Genomic DNA, 17,125 nt, shown 5'->3' on the forward strand with positions numbered 1-17,125 from the left:
TATTTGCAAAGATAATTAAACAAATTGACAAACTTGAGTGCTAATCAGAATGTGCAAGTTGTTGTTGCCTTAACACGTTACACTTAAGAAATAATTCTGCTATTTCAGTCAGAGTAAAATGTGCACAATTAATATGACATGACTAAACTGGCTAAATTGTAAAATATTTTTTGTTTAATGTGTGGTCTACTAAAACCAAATTACATAATTTTTTTATATTACTACATATTTATTGTAGATTTTATATTTATATGTGTACTGAATATTTAAATCTGAGTAAATTGGTCAAAATTAGTGAATTTGACATGACAAAACTAGCTAAATTTACAGGATGAACGAAAGAAAAATAAAACTGAAAATGAACACCACCAACAGATGTACACAGGGTGAGTTAGGGTGAGCAAAAGTTCTCAGAGCATGTCATTATGTTCACAGTTGGCCCTGCCCAGCTGTGTGATGTGAAATAAACTCTGTGCATAAATCCATAACCATCCAGCTGCTCTCAGTGCTTGACTTACTTGAACAAAGCATCAAAGGAAAACAATCGCCCCAGAATAACATCTGCCCTAATTTCCTGTCATTTCTCCAAGGGTCCTAATGGGCTCTTACAGTGACTAAACTTAGTGCATAACCTCTGCTCATCCCTCAGTACCTGATAGTTCTGCAAACAGAGTTTTACCCTACAGCGTTTATTTTGTTTAGAAAGGTGACAGGATGTGCTACAAGCTGGTTTAAACAGCCAAGCCGTAATAGACTTCACTTTTGTTTCCCACAGCCACACCTGCTTGATTGCACGCTTGGCAGGTCGGTCATGTTGATTCCCAAGTCAGTATTTGTTTCATTGCCCCAGCCGCTGTGCGCTTTTAGACTTCATGAGGTGTCGTGTTGCTTGCAGAAAAATTGTAACATGCATTTACTGTGAAGGTTCCATCGGCATGCGGGAACTCACCACTAGCAAGCCTGAATAATGTATGATGCCTCTGAGCCAACTCATCCTGTTTATCATGATTGTTGAACATACATTTCCCTAATCCCTGTGGCAACCATAGCTCCTGAGCGCTGCTGAATTCTAGCAGGGAGGGCCTGCAGCTCCACCATGTGACTGCTGACTCTCCGGATGTCACCCAGCGAGCTAAACTCAAAGAACTTCGCAATTCAGGGAGAGCGTATTCAGATGTAGGCAGATTAGGTCATTTGCATGTTTGTGGATGCGAGGTGGAGGCGTGGCCTAGCTGTGATTAACAAATGCGCTCTGAAATGTTGAGCATCCATGCAGGTGATGCAAGTTTGAGTCTGGCTTGTGTCATTTCCTGAAACTGTTCTCCCTTGCTGGCAGCATTTCTAGTTCTATTATTCTTATCAATTAAATGGCAAAAAGGCCAAAAAATAAAATAAAATAAAATAAGATGAAAATCATGGTAAATAACAATTTACTGTGTTAAAATGTTGTCAAATGATGTGGGGTAATTATGCATATTAAGGATGCATGAAATGCTATTTCATTAAATTATGCTTAGAATGTCAGACATTTATGTCAGTACAGACAGTAATGTCTTAGATTTTTTTTTTTTCTTCATCTATCAGCAAATATTGTTGTTTGTGACACAACTAAAATGGCATAAAAATGGCATATTTTATTTCAGCTAGCTGCCAAGGTAACATAAGTTACTAAAATAACTAAAACTAAGTTAACTAAAACTAAAAACTATACATAAAAAAAAAAAAAAATGACAGGCACACACAACAATTTACTAAAACTTTAACTCAGATTATTCAAACTAGTTAGACATATATAGACTATATAGAAACTACTGTATATAGACATATTTTTTAAAATTATAAAAACACACCAAAAATTCCTATAACTGAAATAAAAACAGAAAATATTAAATCTTAAGCAAAATATTAATTAAATGATCATTTAAAAAACTATACTAGCATATCAATGATCCTAAAATAAAATGATTAATTTTGATTAGGCCGTTTTATGGATTGGCACATCATGTAATTTATTAGATACAATTTAAATTTTACCAGGTTAGTTTAATTAATTAATGTATTTATTTTGTTTTGTCTGAGACCAAGTAAAAAGTGCTTCATGTGAGATTATGTGGGAGCTAGAAAGGGAGATAAAAATGGAAGAGATATATAGTCCTGCGTAACTGAGTATCTCCATTTGCATGTGTGGGGCTGATCCTGCATATCAGAGGAGCTGGACGCCACAGAGCACTAAATGAAAGTAGCAACAGATGGAGGGGCAGATGGAGAGAGTGACCAACCATGTACACTCCTTTCTACCTGCGGTCCTCCAGTTCCGTCTCTCTCATTACAGACCAGGAGAGCGGCAGTTTGAGGAGCTTTCGAGACTGCTCAGTGCTTGTTGTGACAAGATTGACCTCTAATTGAGAGATCTGTGTCATTCAAAAATATAAAATTAAGTCTTTATGGGTGTTTCTACAGCTATGGGCACTATAATACTAAGATTTTCCCATTTTTGTTATATGAAGATTACATTAAAACCATTCCTTTATCAATTATATAAATAATTGAGTGAAATCATTTTAATTGTGAATTCTGTCTGGTTGCTACCAGTTGTTATCAAATTGGTAGAATATTTTTACAATGATGCATATTTAATCATACATACATTCAAACATTATATATATATATATATATATATATATATATATATATATATATATATATATATATATATATATATATATGATATAAACAAGGAGTGAAACAATTAAAAATTTAATCTGAAAGGTAGCATTATTATGAGCTATTTCAGCTTCTTTTTAAATATTACACTCAGATCCCAGATCCAGACTTTCAGTCTAAAATATGGTACAAAAAAAGCTGTATAAACATGACCAATTTTTATTTTTAGTGTGTGAAAATTGTTTATATTAATATTCTTCCACAATTTGTGACTGTTCAGTTGTGACTAGCATCATTTTTATTGAAAAAAGCCATTAACGTCAAATATGAAAAATTAAACGATAAAAAATGTGAATATATATGAACAACATTTTTATTGGTGCATATATATTTTTGTAAATAGTTTGAGGATTTATACAATGCTAGATGTAAAATTAAACATTCTAAAAATGTTTAAATTTCCATTAGAATGCTATCAAACAAAATAAATGACACGATATGTTGTAGTGGCATTATGATGGAAATATTCATGACGTTTCAGAAAATTGATTAAATCTATATAAAATAGTGCTGTCCTACACTGTTGGGAATTGTTAGTAGATATATTAACCTGTTAACCTTCAACCCCATTTGTGGCCTCGCAGGTGAAAATAACCTACCTGAATTAAAATGGTAACAGTTTGTGACAAAGTGTGCTTACACAAACAAATTAGGTATCTTTTGAAAGAAGAGACTCTGGGCTTTACTATCTATCATCCAGAGTTGATAATGCTCAAAAAGATAAAAAGTTATAGACACTGACGTCCCTTGAAAAATATTTTTCCACACTGAATGTTTTTTTATTTCATATACAAATACATGAAATAAGTCCTGGAGCAATCCAGAAAAGTAATGGATCGAAAGCCACATGTCTCATGTGTTCATATTTCAAATTTGAAGAAGATACCATGAAAAATGAGATTCCTGCAATATTTTTTCTGAAACTATTTATGGTCCCCCCACCCCCCTGTTTGAGGAAAAATAACCACCAAATGGATTACAGAATTATACAAGCTATTTTAGTCATTGTACATGTTCCTGCATAGTTTTTCAATTATAAAATAATAGACAGATTTATTTGAGCACTAAAAAATACAAAAATAATTATTTGAGTAATAAAAAAGGAAAAAAAATAGAAAAAAATGCTTTGTATATAGTATGTATACTGAAGTATTGTTCGTTATTCGTTATTACAATGATAAATATCACTGCCAGACGTGAAGTGATATTGCCAGACATGGTCATAGAGTCAGTAAACACACGCTGATGTGCTTCCATTCAGATTATAATCAAACAGATGGGCCATATAATCAATAATAGCTGATCAATGAATCACAATGATAGCCGTCATAGAGTCGCTAATAAACACGCTGATGTGCGTCCATACAGATTATAATCATGCAGACACGGCCACATTCCCCACACAATACACACACACACACATATAAAAAATGTAGAAGAAAAAAAAAACAGTTTTTTATGGATAAAGCAGATCGCTAAATTGTGCCCCGCTCAGATGACAGCGTGCGTCACAGAAGCGTCACTGCCGGCTGGAGGGAGCGCCAAATTCAAATAATCTATATTCCGCTTTTCTGAGACTTTTTTTTCCGTAGACGGTCTCATTATATTTGTAAGACCGTATTCTACAACATCGTTTTGTTTTTTTACCACCAAGACGCTGTTTTTGAGCGTAATTTATTCCATAACGGACGCGAACAATAACTCTCTGAAGAAATGAAATGTAAACAAAGGAATATTCATCCTTATTACAACGTTATTGTTTCGCTGGACTAAAAGTGCTCGCTGGGATGTTTTTCTGTGGACCCTTACCTCTCTAACTAAACTGGGATTTCAGCAGTGGACGCGTTTGTGGCTCGTTATTACAATGATAAAGGTACGTACGGCTTTTTTACTCTGCGTGTTTGGATGTGTACTGCTTACACAAATGTAGCAAATTTGTGCCACTCATTCCTTATAAGCTTTCCATCGAAAAACAGCGATCTGTCGTCGATGCTTGAGGCTTAGACCCTCAGAATGATATAAAGTTTGTCAAGATTAACTTTGTCCCGTTTCATTTATTCTATTAGAAAACAATGACACATGCAAACAAAGATCGTTCAGTGCGAGGTCGCTCTGGTGCAGGCTAACAGGTTTTAAACTAGCCGAAGGGAATTATTTTAAGTCCACAGGGTCCAGAAGTGCCTATAGCTGAAGAAACATCCTTTTCTAGTGTCTAAATTTGTGGACAGCTGAGCTCCGTCAATCACTCCCTCAATCCTGTCGTTTCCCGTCCTCCCTCTGTTCCATCTCCATGCTGTTTTCCTAGCATGTTTCTTCATTTGAAACCTCTACAGACCTCTGCGAGGCACAGAGAGCGTCGCTTCCATCTTGTCCAGATTGAATGTGATGTGTGGGCTGTCGAGCGGTGCAGATGCCATACTGCTGCGCTCTCCCGCTGCGTGACTGCATAGCGCTGTTTGATGAGGCAATGAGGGTCTTTCTGAACCACTGGCCATACCTCTCTTTTCATTATCCTCTCCCCTAGTGTGAGACTACTGCACTGGAGACGAGAGGGGGGGCTCGTTTGTCAAGCTGTCATTGTTTTGAGGCTGCTTCTTCTCTGGACCAGGTCTCGGTGGGGAGGGCTAAAGATTGGGGTTTAGGGTTAAAGGCTACAGTGGGAGCTCCAGCATAGAGTAGGTGGACATCTGCTTTGTGGTGCATCCTAGTGGTTGTTAAAGTCGACATGATTTGTGATTCTTCAGTGTTTAGATCTAACTTCTGTAATGGAGGGTTGGACTTGATTTTATCATTTGAGAACTGATTGGATAGTGAAAAGTGAAATACCTGAAAAGAGCCAAAGACAAATACAAGTTGTAAATTTGATTGTGGAACGTGGATCTTATATAATGCTGCAGCTTCTTTTCCATTTTCTTTTATTCTATTACTGTGCTAATGATTTTAGCAAGAATTTATAATTTAGTCTGAAATTATCATTAATTAGAACGGTACACAAACAAAACCTTAACATCAGTTTGACTGTTGGCTTTTTTGATGTGAGATTTCAGTTTTTATTTCTGTAAACCTTTTGAGTAACATACAGTGAATGTTGCCCAATAAGACCAGGAACAGTTTGTGGTCTGCAAGATTTTTCTTGTTTTAATGTTTTTAAAAATTATCTTAGGCTCACTGAGGGTTGCATTTATTTGATCAAATCAGTAAACCAGTAATATATTGAAATATTATTATAGTTTAACTGTTTTTGTTTTCAGTATATTTCAAAATGCAATTTATTCCTGTGATGGAAAAGCTGAATTTTCAGCAGCAGTGTCACATGATCCTTCAGAAAATATTGTAAAATTATGAAGATATTTTTGTAGATTTTTGTGCTGAGGTTTTTGTGGAAATCGTGACACTGTACAGTTTTTCATGATTCTTTGATGAAAAGAACAGCATTTATTTGAAATAAAAAAATTGTACTGTCACTTTTGATCAATTTAATGCATCCTTTCTGAATACAAATATACATTTCTAGGGCTGCAACAACTAAAATTAAACAAATAATAATCAGCTAAATAAAAAATGAAACAACTAAAATAAAAATAAAATCAATAAACAAATGAAATGCAATAATTCTTACTAAAACCTTAATTTTGCTAAAGTATTTATTGACTTAAATTTAAAGGGTTGAAATTCTACATGCCATGAAAGTAATGGTATATTTATGTGCATAGTACTATGAGATTGTTGGGTAAATCAATGTTTTGCAAGAGTTGAGACACATAATACTCGTCCAACATGATTACGGTACCTTTTTCAATGACTACATTGTCTCACACACTCTCTCTTCCTCAGGGGGTGAGTGTACATGACTGCGCTGATTAGTATGCATGCTGCCGTATTTGTGTTCCTGTCTTCGTCTTGTTTTCCGCTGTCTCGCTCTCTCTGTTGTGCTCTCAGGCTTGGCAATGGTGTAACAGAAACAGGGGATGCTGAGACGAGACAGGCACCAAAATTACAGGAAGAGTGTGTGTCTGTGTGTGTGTGAAGAAGAGGGTAGCCTAATTGGTGATAGCCTGCAGCCTCGTCATCTCCAGAGCTCCCTCACAAGCGAGTGATGTCTCTGTACTGGTTCCATGCCAGATGTTGTCCTCTGGCTGAGAGGCCGGTCTTTGCACAGAGGCAGATGCGTCCGGCCTCCATTATCGAGCTAAATTATCTGGGCATATACACTGTACAAGCGCCTCATCGGACTTTTTCTACCTCTTTTCTCTTTATTTTTTTAACACAACTCATACTCAGCACTCCTGTGGTTCTGTATACCTTTTCCACCAAAACTGTGCAAACGATCTGCAAACTTCTCTCAGAGTTGGCTCTTGTTTCTGCCCTGAGAGCAAAACAAAGATATAACTACAGCAACTGCGTAAATAATAGCCTATAATTTTATTGTTACTGGTTCTCACACAATGTTATACAATTCAAGGAAACATTACATTGGGTAAAATAAGCTTCTGAGTTTTTATTTTAAGAAAAGAGAGCAACTAAAAGTCTTAGTACCTGAGCTGAAATCACATGACAGTTGGTAATTAACACTGTCTTTTGAACCATCTTGGAGATGTTGCCACAATTCTTCTGGATTTAGTCTGTCTCCGTTTGTTCTGTTTCTCATTCCAGACAGACTGAATGATGATGATATCAGATCTCTGTGTGGAGACTGGCTGTTTTCAGACTCCTTGTGCAAACAAAAATCTCACGGATTAAAACAATTAATGGCAAAATTAATGTTTGGAAATGTAAACTGATATTTCCTACTGACACACTACAGAAAAAGATAGAAATAACTGACTTAAAACCATTTTTTAGCTGGTGAAAATACCAGTGTTCTAATAATACCAGTGTTCTAATAATTTTGGCTACAACTGTACAGTATAAAACACATATTCTGCATGACCATATTCTACATCCCTACTTTTAACCAACACCTAAATTTAACAACTGCCTAGCTATTAATAAGCAGCGAATCCGGTGTTTATTGAAGCAAAACTTGTAGTCAGTGGTTTTTAATGGCAAGAATTAGAACTTAAAGCTGCAGTCCGTAACTTGTTTTGGTTAAAAATGATCCGAAATCAATATTTGAGAAAGTACATAACCAGCCAGTGTTCCAAACTACCTTACTTTAGCCTGATTCACAACAGTTAGCTTATAATAATGTTTTCTAATTTGAGTGGTATGGGTAGGTTTCCACGGGAAATTCTAGCATGCTGCCGCGTCATTACGTCACGTCTGTAAACGTAAAGAAGTTGTTCCAGCTAGTAGGCTATCGCACGTGAGGATCCTGCAAGTGGCGGATCATTTATAGCCTTTTCTCACAGCAGATATAGAATAATTAAATTTATCATTTTGATGGCAGATTGTAATCCAGAAAGGATTATGTGTTTATGAAACACATGTTAATGAAATTTTATTATATTCCAGTTTTAAATGTGCTTCTGATTACAGATAGCCAACGTGGGATTACACAAGTTTTTGTATTTTAAATAGAACCAGTTTGAAGGAGGATTAATTTGCTTTTTGGATTAAAAGAATTTCTTAATATGAAATTAGAATGGTATGACAATTAGATATTAGACTGTACAAAAATTGAAATATACACGCTAGTACACACTATACTCATAGTGACGCAATGCTGATGTTGTTAACATTAATAATTTGAGAACAAAGTATAACAATGATAATACTTTGCACAGTTAGATGTGATATGAGCTAACTGATCTTTAGATTAAATCACCATTGGTAGCGCGATTTATTGTAATGTTTCTTATATTTTTATGGTTTTCATTTTATCACTTTATTATTATATTTTTTTTTATTTATTTTATTATTATTATTATTATTTTGCCATGAAAAAAACAAAGTTGAGCAAGCAAACTAAATAATGGGGTGGGAAAGTTATGTGGATCTAGTTTTGATTGATTCCGGCCTGGAATCAGCTTTTATGAAGTGGAAATGTGCAGATCGGTCTGTTGGCATGTGTGTCTCCTCCTCTCTTTCTGGACTGTATATCTCTGACTGAGCAGCTGGTGAGATTATGCCAGTCGCTCTGAGACCTCGACTATCTCCCATTGCAAATGAGATGTCTTGAGATCCGGCCCACTAAATTGAATTGCTCAATAAAATAATTGTGATACGAATAAACAGATTAAAGCAACGGACAGCGTTAAACGGTGCTTCAAAAGCCCCTCAGCAGGAATACATTATATGGTGTCTTCATAAATACTGCTTTGCAGTAAAAAGAACAAATAAAATGTGGTGTATAATGAGTCTTTTTTATGCCATTTATCTTCTGGTTAGACTGAGCAGCTCTGTGCTACTGGTGTGAAATGCTGTGGGGAATTTCAGTGTCTGCCTGTAAAACATTTTAGTAACCAGTCATTCATCTGTCACCATCAACACTAGGGTTTATGATCAGCCACAGAGCTGCTGTCACTGCCCAGCACTCTCTTTTTTTAGTGTTTCCTAAATTCTCTCTCCTCCTCTCTCTCAGATGCCACCATCCTCAGTTATGACGGCAGTAAGTTCATGAAGATCCAGTTGCCAGTAGTGATGCACACAGAAGCAGAGGACGTGTCGCTGCGCTTCCGTTCCCAGCGTGCCTATGGTGTTCTCATGGCAACAACGTCCCGGAACTCAGCAGACACTCTGAGACTGGAGCTGGATGGAGGGCGTGTCCGACTCACTGTCAATCTAGGTACAATTGGAGCGCTCACCTCAATAGTTAACACCACACATAGAAATGAAACGTACATGACACAAAACATAGCATGGAATAATTTGTTTTCAATCTGCAGGCATATTAGTACATGACTTTTTCATATATTGTCTATGTTAATAAGTTTTACAATGTAAGATTTATTTTTGCAAATATTATCCTTTTATTATTCAGGTAACACCCACAATTTACTTGGCTATGAGGACATCATTGACTTCTTGCTATTGTTTTTTTTAATATATATACAGCTAATTATGTATACTGCACTATAGACTAAATAATATATTTATTATATTATAATACCGTTCAAAAGCTTGTAAAGTTAGTAAGACCCCAAAAAGTTATATTTTTATTAATCAAAGATGCGTTAAATTGATCAAAAATGGCAGTAAAGACAAACGATTTCCATTCATAATAAATCAATTCTAATAAATCTGAATAAATTATTGCAAATGCTTTTCTTTTGAACTGTCTAGTCAACAGAAAATCCTGAAAATAAATTGTATCATGATTTACATTAAAACATTAAGCAGCACATCTGTTTTTAACACAGATAATAATAATACGAAATGTTTCTTGAGCACCAAATCAGGATATTAGAGATTTCTGAAGGATCTTGTGGCACTGAAGCTGCTGCTGAAAAAATAGCTTTGTGTTGCAGGAATAAATTACATTTTGAAGTATGTTAAATTACAACATGGTTGTTTTAAATTGTAATAATATATTACGTTATTAATGTTTTTATTGAATTTTGATCAAATAAATGCAGCCTTGTTGAGCATAAGAAACTTATTTCAAAAACAAAAATTACAACCTCAAACTTTTGAACGGTATATTATATTATATTATATTTATGTTTTTAAAAATGAGAACATTCCTGGGTGTCCCTAAACTAAGGTTTTGTCCAATCAGCTCATTTTTGGGGATACATTTGTCCCTAAAGTGTAGCTAAGTATGTATACAGACACATTTAGCATTTTAAAATCCTTGTGTGTTGAAGAGAAGGATGTAGAACCTTCAACGGCCAGAGTCTGCGGCCAAACGCTCACTCCCAGATGAGCACGCTGTAGACTTGCCCTACCAGAGAGTGCACAGTCCCTGCCTTGTACTGATACACAATAGTCCAACACCTGCATACTATAGACTCCCCGCTAGAGCGTTACACGTGTCAGGAGCACTGACAAGCCATTGTTTCGCCCAGTACGTTTAATTTACATTTCCCCACAAGCCACTATGCTTTCCTCCCTTGGTCGCACAGCTTAATATTATACAGTCTTGCTCCACTCATAAAGCACCACCTCTACTATTCACAAGTTCAAGCTAGTTCACAGTAAGTAACTGTCCTCCCACACCATATCAAGTATTTCTCATGCAAAACTGAACTAAAAAAGTTCCTCTGCTGAAATGTGCAGAACCAAACATTCCCTCGTTAAGATGAATGTTAGCCATTCCCATTTGCCTGTGTGACATATACTGTGTCATTTAACATGTCCGCTTGCATATAGCATGTCTAAAACCTTCCAGTAGTCCCAGCAGGCTCAAACCTGCACTCCTCTGCATACACAAACAGACATGCACCCACACAAACACCAATCATTCCTTCTGTCCCGGAGGGTATTGCACTCGCTGTTAGGGTGGACACACGTTGCTCTCTGGCTGTTAGCAGCCACGATTTTCACTGTGGTTGACGACACGCGACGTGCTGCAGCCTTATGGGAAAACGATAGAGCTGGATTTGTGTAATGCTCCGAATTCCTCTCGGCCCTCCACTCCATCATAGCACACACTGAAGCATGGGACAGCCCGGGCTGTGCACGAGAAATATCGATTCTCCATTCTAGAAGTACTCTTTGCAAAAGATAGTAATGGGAAAGGGGGGCCTTCTCCCAGCATTCAAGCAAGGTGTTATATTATACAGTACCAGCCAGAACAAAAGCAGTTGTATTGTGCAGTTCAGCAAGGAGTCTCAGCGGAACTGTACTTTTTAGTGTTTTAAAGACAGTTCACCTTGAGTTTTTTTTTTTTTAAGATTTAGGTTTTAGTGTTAAGTCAAATTCCAATGGGAACATGGGGTTTGGAAAAGCAGTTAACATCTCGAATGTTAAGTGATATCAGGGCTCTACAATAAGGACAGTAAGTGTGAGAGAGTTTTAGGCCATTTGACAGGCCATTGATTTTTGTACATTGATTTTTATGCCTTGAAAACGTAACTGTTTGGTTTTATTTGATATAGTCAATATTGTTGTTACAAATTTTGCTGATTTGTTACAAACACAATGATATCTAGCTGGCTAGCATTGAAATAGCAAAAATCAGCTATCATGATGATATAACGATGTGTATATTTTTTTAGACAATTTCATTTAGCATTTAAATTGAAAATAAATAAAAATTGATTTCTAGCATTTTATGTTTAGCACATAAAATATATTTCTAGCATAAATTTAAAATTATTTTTCTTTTGTCATGGGGCCAGTGCAGACGCTGTCAGGGCAAGTAAAAACAGCTTTAAAGAAAAATCCTTATTGTTGAATCCTGAAGAGAATTTATTTCAAAGCAGTATTAGTAGCAATAATAATGATCGTGTCAGTGTACTGTCTTTAGGGAAATTACCAAGAGATAAGTCCTTTTTTTTTTACTGCGCGCACACAAACTGGCTTTCCTTGAAGCTTCACTGTGAGAGCCTACTATAAAACGTGATATTCCTATGTTTATTCATGCACGTGGGGTTCTTCTCACATGCGAGCAGGAAAAGTGAACATCAAGTCAAGAGCTGTGAGTTTTGGAGTGTTTTTATCTACAGGAGCATTCTGAATTCAGCTCTTCTCCCAGGAGGCTAAGGCTTACTGTGGGACACGCTCTGGTGCTCTGCAGCGACATGTCCATAAACACAAGTTTTTCCTCTCCCTCTTATCTGGCCGCCCTTTTCCCATTTCCAGTTTGGTCAAATACGAGTCATTCTTTAAATCTTCTGTTTTTGCTCATTAACGGGAAATGCTTTTAAAAAATGTGCATATGAGAGCATCAGCAGCGCCGTTGGCGAGGACAGACTGCTTCTCTGGCAAGATTCTCTCTCTTTTCTGCTTCCTGTGCCGCTTTCTGAGCTAACCCAGAGAGCAAATGAATCAATTACCTCTGAATATTCAGTAGTCCTGAGACTAGTATGGAACTGGGTATAATCACATTTCAATACATGCCAAATTTCCCTAATTCTAAATATATTATGGCACAGTGAAGGCATGAATATTCATTAGCGCAGACAGCGAGTCCAAATCCAGTCCACCTGGGGTTCATTATCAGCACGCAGGAGGTAGAAAAGAAAGAGTGCGTATCTGGTCAGCGAAACAGCGCCTCACCGCTCCACCTGGTTTGCGTGTCCGTCCCCAGTTTGTGGGCGATGTGTTGTAATGGATGTCTGCAGTCATAACCTTGAAGGCTGAATTTACATCTTGTCTGTTCTCCCCCATCTAGACTGTATCAGGATAAACTGTACTACCAGTAAGTGACTTATCCCCTCTCTTCCTCTTCTGTCTGCCTCTATGATACTGAACCAAAGCGCCTTCCTCTGTATGTGTACTGTTCATTTGTATGTATGTGCGTGTGCGTGTATGCTTTCAGAAGTGTAAAACATTGCGCTTACGAGGCCTCTGTTTTGTGGCCAGCAGAGCTTTGAGTGGTGTTTCCAAAGTGCAAGCGAGCGGTCAGGTACGGCTAGTTTTTGCCTGTGGGCTGCAGAAGCCTTCAGGCTCCCTGGCAGCCATTTTCTAGGAATATGAGAAATGGAGCTGACTGGAATGAGAGGATAGGTGATTAAGTTTCTCACTCACAGATCACACTCCAGCTCACGCCGTTTCCAATAACCCTCACAAAGATCATTTCCTCAGAGAGCCTCTCCTCAAATCCCTCCTCAGCCCCGAGCTTGGCATCCAATGACTGCCTTATTTTCCTTCTGTCGTCTTTTTGTTGCTCACTGCAGAAGGAGCGACCATAAGGAAGTATTTGATTTTTGGTGAGAAGAGGAAAATGTGGCTGTTTTTTGAGAATTGTGTAATTATTTACTTGCCATTGTGAGTTATGAATTATGTCTTCCTTGGAACAAAAAAAATTTGATATTAGAATCTTCACCTGGTCTTTTCCATACAGTGACACACAGAGCACAGCTGTTACGAATAAAAAAGGAAAAAATCATGATGAAAGTAGTCCATATGGCATGTGCTATATTCCAACTCTTCTGAAGACATAGAATATTATATTTAAATTATTTGCGGACAAATAAATCTTCCTCTTCCTCTTCCTTCCAGCTATGACTGGATTATTGAATCAAATGTAAATTATTAACAAATCAAACTACTTTAAAAGAGCCAATTGTGCTCTGATTTTAGATTTTTATTAGCAAATTAATTGCTTATCATGTTAATTATTTATGCCATATTAAACTGTTTATGGCATGACACATGTTTTGGTCTACTTTGTACATTTATTTGCCTGTCTCTTTTTGCGTCCCATAATTGACATGTATATTCTAAACATTCACATTTGTTTTCCAGTGAAAAATAACAGCATACAGATTTGGAACAATGTGAGGATGAGCTAATTATGACAGATTTCTATTGTTTTCTTGAACTATCCATTTAGACATTGTTTAGGAAGGTACTGGAAGAAGAAGAAAAGAGATGTGATGAGACAGAGGTGTTCTCCATCTCTGCAGGCTTTGCCAATCTATTTTTTCTCTCTTTTTTTTATTTGAGAGCTCCAGCCTTCCCTGGCATTGATTCTCCAAAAGCCTCAGGGTAATTAATGGCAGCCTCTAAAGGCTCTTTCAAAGGAGTCTTTGTTTGTTTTTGTGTTTGCTTGTTTCCGGTACGTATCTCTATGAGTGACTCATCATAGAGTATTGTGTCCCAAAACTGCCATTGCTCATTCACATTCAAAGAATGAACGTAATGATCAGCTCCTTTATCATCAAACTAATATGGTTCTGCATCCAAATTTGGCCTTCAGTTGTACTGTTGCATAGTAACAAAAGCAAATTTGTTCATTTACAGAAGTAAGCAAGCCTGAGTTTCCTGTCCAATCAGCAGCATCCAGACATTTAAAGGATTGTACCTTTTATTACATCATCTGATAAAGTGCTTTGTTCCTTGGTCTTACTAAGTATATTTTGCTTGTGCCTCTTTACAGGCTTTTGTGAGCGTGTTATTATTTTGTTATTTCGTTGCAACCCTGAGCTCAGTATATTGGCTAATTTGACAATAAAGCAGTCATCTGTGTTAACCTGAATGCCAAAGATAGCAAAGCACCTGAGCTTCCTCGAGGGGCTATGCCACATCTTTCGTCTACTCCCTCTGCATAATGGGAGCACAACACACTCCCAGACACAGTAGTCTTATAAACAGGCCAGTGGCATGCTGAGACAAAGCAGCCTGAGACAAATTTTGAATATTGTAAAAAAATATTGATTTTCTATTTCTGTCATCATAGGGTGAATTCAGCTGTCTTGAATCTTAGTGTGACATGCTCATCCTCAAATAAGGATGTCAGACTGGACGCAGACTGCCCAGTCAATGATGTATATCGTCAAATCTGTTGATGTCACACAATCTGTCTTGGCTTTTCTCACTTGGCTCATGTCATGAAAGCTGCAATCGTAGCTTCAAAGCATTTGCAAGCACTCAATTTCAGTTGTTTGTGTGTGAAGTCAGATTAACAGATGTGTATAATGCAATTGTAGCTTAGAATTGTCTAGTTCTACTGTTCAAATGTTTATTGATAAGATTTGTACTTTTTTAAAGTCTTATGCTTACCAAGGCTGCATTTATTTGTTCAAAAATATAGTAAAAAGAGTCAAATATGATGACAATTATAAATTGTTATTATGAGAGAAAAACTGGTTTCTGTTTTAATATATTTAAAAATGTAATGTATTCCTGTGGTGGCAAAGCTGAATCTTCAGCAGCAATTACTCCAGTGTTCTGTGTCACATGATCCTTTAGAAATCATTCTAATATTCTGATTTGGTGCTCAAGAATCATTTGCCCTTATTATCAATGTTCAAAACCATTGTTCAGCTTATTTTATATTTATATTTTAGTTGAAACGCCAATACTATTTATTATTATTATTCAGAATTCTTTAAAGAATTTAAATGTTTAATAGGATTTTTTAAAAACATTATAAATGTATTTTCTGTCAATTTTGATCAATTTAATGCATCCTTGCTAAATAAATTAAGCATTCTTTTTTTATTATTTTACTGACCACAAGCTTTTGAACAGTAGTGTATACACAAGAAACAGGCTACAATTGGCTTCAGCAATCTGCTCTGAGAGACAGAGGTGACTCACAGTGTGTTTTTAATCCTTCAAATATTTGATTACGCATTGTGTCATATATGCTTAGACAGATAAAGACTGTAGCTCGGTTATGCAATAACCTGCTCTAGCTCAATTATAGCTGTGAATGTAAATGTACTTACACAGAGATGTACTGCACATAGGAGAAATTCACATAGAATGATTTTTTTATTAAAAATAGCTTGAGAGACATAATTGAACAAAAGGTGTTTTTATAGGTGCATCAATGCCCGTACACCAGAGATAATGTGCAAAGTGAATATATTTAAGATGTATATGCCACCCCAGAATGATCTGACATAGATCTGCCAAGCTTCATATCAAAAGTTGAACAATATTTTACAAAAAAACAGAATAACACATCCTATGTGAACTGTCTGTTGGGCATTGACATGTCCCCTAACAGCAGATCTCATGAACAAACTCCAGTCTGATTATTTAATAACACCTTGCACTTGATCTTCCCAGAAACGTGTTTACAGATGACAAGAGGAAGACATTTTGTTGCATTCAGAGCATCCTTTACCAGAATCAAGAGATTCATGTGAATTCAAAAGGACCTCATTTCTCTGAAACAACCTACTATAAATATGCAGCAGCGTTGCCATTTACTGAAGCGGCCGTGTTCATAAATATGCAGTGGCGATGCTCCTGTTTCATTTGTGATGCAGATAGAATGGTGGACAGCAGGGTGAAAAGAACGTTTTGTTTGTTTATCTGATCTTTACATGCTGTGGCTGACTGTATAAGTCTCACACATTGTGAATTTGTCCTATGAGAATAATATTAAAAGGCCGTTTACTTATTTAGATAGAGTGATGGAGCAGATGGTCACATCATGATGCCCCCTGCTCCATCACAGCCTCAGTATCCCAGTTTTCCACAGTGCTGTTCAGATCTGGGCAGGATGGCTGACTTTGTTTGAACCACTGGGCATCGGACCCGAAACCTTTTATCCGACATGATTGGCTCTTTAAATTATTTGTTTCTTCCTAATGAAGACCCAATTTTGTCTCCAAAAGCGAGCCATCAGGAGTCCCAGGGGTTCGAAGAGATACTCTGTCCTCTCAACAACTCAGTGGTCTACACAGCAGAGGCATCATTTGTGTACCAAATGTATGTACTTTTACCCTGATGGGACTACATTCTGGTGATGTTAAATAAAGTTACCAGAACGTTCTCACCTGCATCTATTCCTTAGAGGGAAACGGTTGCGGGGCGAACAGTTGAAATGGGCCCAAGCCATCAAGCACTCACCTCCACGAAGCACAGAGTCTTGCTGATTGCGCTGGGTATTTTG

General features: G+C 36.8%; 1 protein-coding gene across 1 annotated transcript in view; it reads left to right on the forward strand.

The window, feature by feature from the left end:
* The window catches only part of LOC306857458 (neurexin-1a-like), a 189,982-nt gene that overhangs the window by 100,629 nt on the left and 72,228 nt on the right, over positions 1-17,125 (forward strand). The window contains exons 11-12 of the mRNA XM_079397415.1: positions 9,248-9,451; positions 12,944-12,970. Of these exons, the coding sequence (XP_079253541.1) occupies positions 9,248-9,451; positions 12,944-12,970 (231 nt within the window). The remainder of the gene's footprint in view (positions 1-9,247; positions 9,452-12,943; positions 12,971-17,125) is intronic.

This window comes from Barbus barbus (genome assembly GCF_936440315.1).
Source record: "Barbus barbus genome assembly, chromosome: 38".
NCBI classification, from domain to species: domain Eukaryota; kingdom Metazoa; phylum Chordata; class Actinopteri; order Cypriniformes; family Cyprinidae; genus Barbus; species Barbus barbus.